Raw genomic sequence first — 2554 nt, 5'->3', positions numbered from 1 at the left:
AGAGACGTCCACCTTAAATCCAACGTCTCCTCTGAACAGCAGACTTCAACTGATGGAAAGTGAATAAGAACTCAGAATCATCTTGTCTTCATTACATCAAATAGAAACGTGTTCATATATTTTGTATGATTTCATATTTATATATTGTGTAAATTGTGAACATTTCATGTAATGAAACCTTGATTTTAATGTTTAGAAACATTATAATCTGATGTAGAACAGTAAATAAAGTGTGTTAGATCTGAACAATGATTGAAGCTCAAACATTCAGTTCATGATGAATTGATTCTTTTTTCTTCATTTGGATCCATCAGCTTCCACAAAGTGGTCGCTGGTCTTCATGACTCCACACACACAAGTCAGAACAATCAAAGAAACTCAAGTTTAAAATGACACAGTATCCATAACAAGAACTAGAATGACCGACTCACGGCTGTATTCCTCCACCAACCGGTCAAGTTACACTTTACAAACATGTCTGTTCAAAACGTCATCACTTCATCATTCCTGTGAAGTTATAATGAATAATTAGCAGATGAATTCTTGACTTGTTTTGTGAAGTCAAAGTGACTTTTGACTTCAAACTAAATAACAACAAAATAATAAAACAATAACTAAAATAATAAAGATATATTTAGAAGAATGAGACATCAGGAGGACAGGTGCAGCTTTAAGGCTTTAAAACAAACATCATGAATATATTTATGATCTTTATCTCTAACTGCTCTGTTCCACTGACACACACACCTTCATTGGTAACATATTTAGTTTATCATAAGTGTCAATGTATGGAAACATCCTCTCAGTGAAAGTGTGTGTGAATGTGTGTATGTGTGTGTTAGTATCAGGATCAGAGAACGACAGCTTTCCTCTGTTCCAGTCCAGATTCACTCTGATCCTCTGGAGCTTCTTCTGCACTTTGAGATCAGTGGATGGAGCTGATGGTGACCATGCTGAGTATTTATCTTGATAGAACAATATTCCCCATAATCCAGATTGTATGAGTCCCTTCCTCTGGACAGACTCTGCTAACACACCCAGATACCAGACTGTACTGTCTCCAACCTGGACATCCCAGCTGTGAGTCCCTGAGTTAAATCCCTCAGAGCCCAGAACAGACCAGTATTCATCAAACCTCTCTGGATTATTAGGAAGCTTCTGTCTCTCTCCTCGTCTCACACTGGTCAGATCTTCAGACAGGATGAGTCTTGGTTCAGCAGTGTTTGGGTCCAGAATCACAGGAGTGTAGGAGACCATGTCCTTCATCTTGATCCAGATGTTGAAGGCCAGGTTGCCCAGGTGTTTGGCCTCGTCTATCAGAGCTCCTGAGAGCAGCTGTGGATCCTCCAGCAGGGGGCGCTGCTGGACTCTTTCCACTGCAGCCTTGTAGTTGTTCAGGAATGAGACGTCTTCAGCTCTCAGCTCGTCCTCTGTGGCTCTGACTGTGTCTGAAAGAGCTGCTATCTCTCTGATCAGAGCCTCCATCTTCTCCTTCATCATCTGACTCTTCTGCTCCTCTTCCTCCCTCAGTGCAGCCATCCTGGCCTCCTCTTCCTCCTCTAGAAACTGATGAAGCTTCTTAAACTGCTCCTTAATCTTCCTCTCTGTGCGTCGGGCCTGGACCTTCATGTGTTCTGCTGTTTGATCAGACTTCACTTTAACTTCTTCATAAACCTTTAACTTCTCCTTTAAGGGCTCCAGAGCTTCCTGAAGGTTCTTCTTGTGTTGTCGAGCAGCTTCATCGATGGGTCTGAATCTGTGGTCGCTGTGTTTCTCTGAATCTCTGCAGACGAGACACACTGGCTGCTGATGGTCCAGACAGAAGAGTTTGAGTTTCTCAGAGTGCAGACTGCAGAGAGGCTCTGAAGCTCTCTGATCTCTCTCCTGTAAGAAGGACTCACACAGGTTCTTTAACACCAGACTAACAGGTGGATTTGACTTTGAAGATCTTCTCTTACAAACTGGACACTCCTGAGTTGGTTTCTCTCTCCACCAGCTCTTCAGACAGTCTTTACAGAAGCTGTGGCTACATGACAGAACAACAGGATCTCTAAAGACTTCATGACAGACCGGACAGCAGAGATCCTCCTCTGATCTGGAAGCCATTTAGTCTCTGAGTGAAGCTGAAAACACAGAAAGTACATCAGTCATGGCTCCCCTCCCTCCTCTACTAACTTCACTGTTTTTAGTCAAACTCACATTCAGTGTGTGGAGCGTCAGCAGGTTGAAGCAGCAGTGTTGTAGTTTTCCTCTTTTCTCTCCTGTAGATGAACTCACTCAGAGGAAGTTGTTAGTTTGTTCTGAAGGTGAATCTGATCGTCTGTTTTCAGTCTGCGTGTCTCTCTTTAGTGAGGAAGAAAGACAAACTGTTTCCTGGTTTGTCTCAGGTGAGTCAGGTGAGGGGTGGAGCTTTGTCACACCTCCTCTGATGAATGTTGTTGCTTCACATGTAACACTGAGGTGTGTCTCATTCTAAAGTTCTGATTCATTGCTGGATACGTGGACTGATAGAGTGCAGCAGGCTGTTGTAACAGTTATGTTTGTGTTCAAAGGT

At 42.8% G+C, this 2554-nt stretch overlaps 1 protein-coding gene across 1 annotated transcript; it reads right to left on the bottom strand.

Moving 5' to 3' along the window:
* Positions 1-240: 240 nt before the first annotated feature.
* On the bottom strand, positions 241-2343 carry LOC306716091 (nuclear factor 7, ovary-like). Its single transcript, XM_079186656.1, has 2 exons — positions 2200-2343; positions 241-2123 (listed from the first exon to the last, which is right to left on the bottom strand). The coding sequence occupies exon 2, from the start codon at positions 2104-2106 to the stop codon at positions 718-720; it is 1389 nt and encodes a 462-aa protein (XP_079042782.1). The 5' UTR covers positions 2107-2123; positions 2200-2343; the 3' UTR covers positions 241-717.
* Positions 2344-2554: the final 211 nt, after the last annotated feature.

Source organism: Pholis gunnellus, assembly GCF_910591455.1.
Source record: "Pholis gunnellus genome assembly, chromosome: 3".
NCBI lineage: Eukaryota > Metazoa > Chordata > Actinopteri > Perciformes > Pholidae > Pholis > Pholis gunnellus.
The sequence above is the reverse complement of the archived record's forward strand: the minus strand, read 5'-3'. Positions and strand labels throughout refer to the sequence as shown.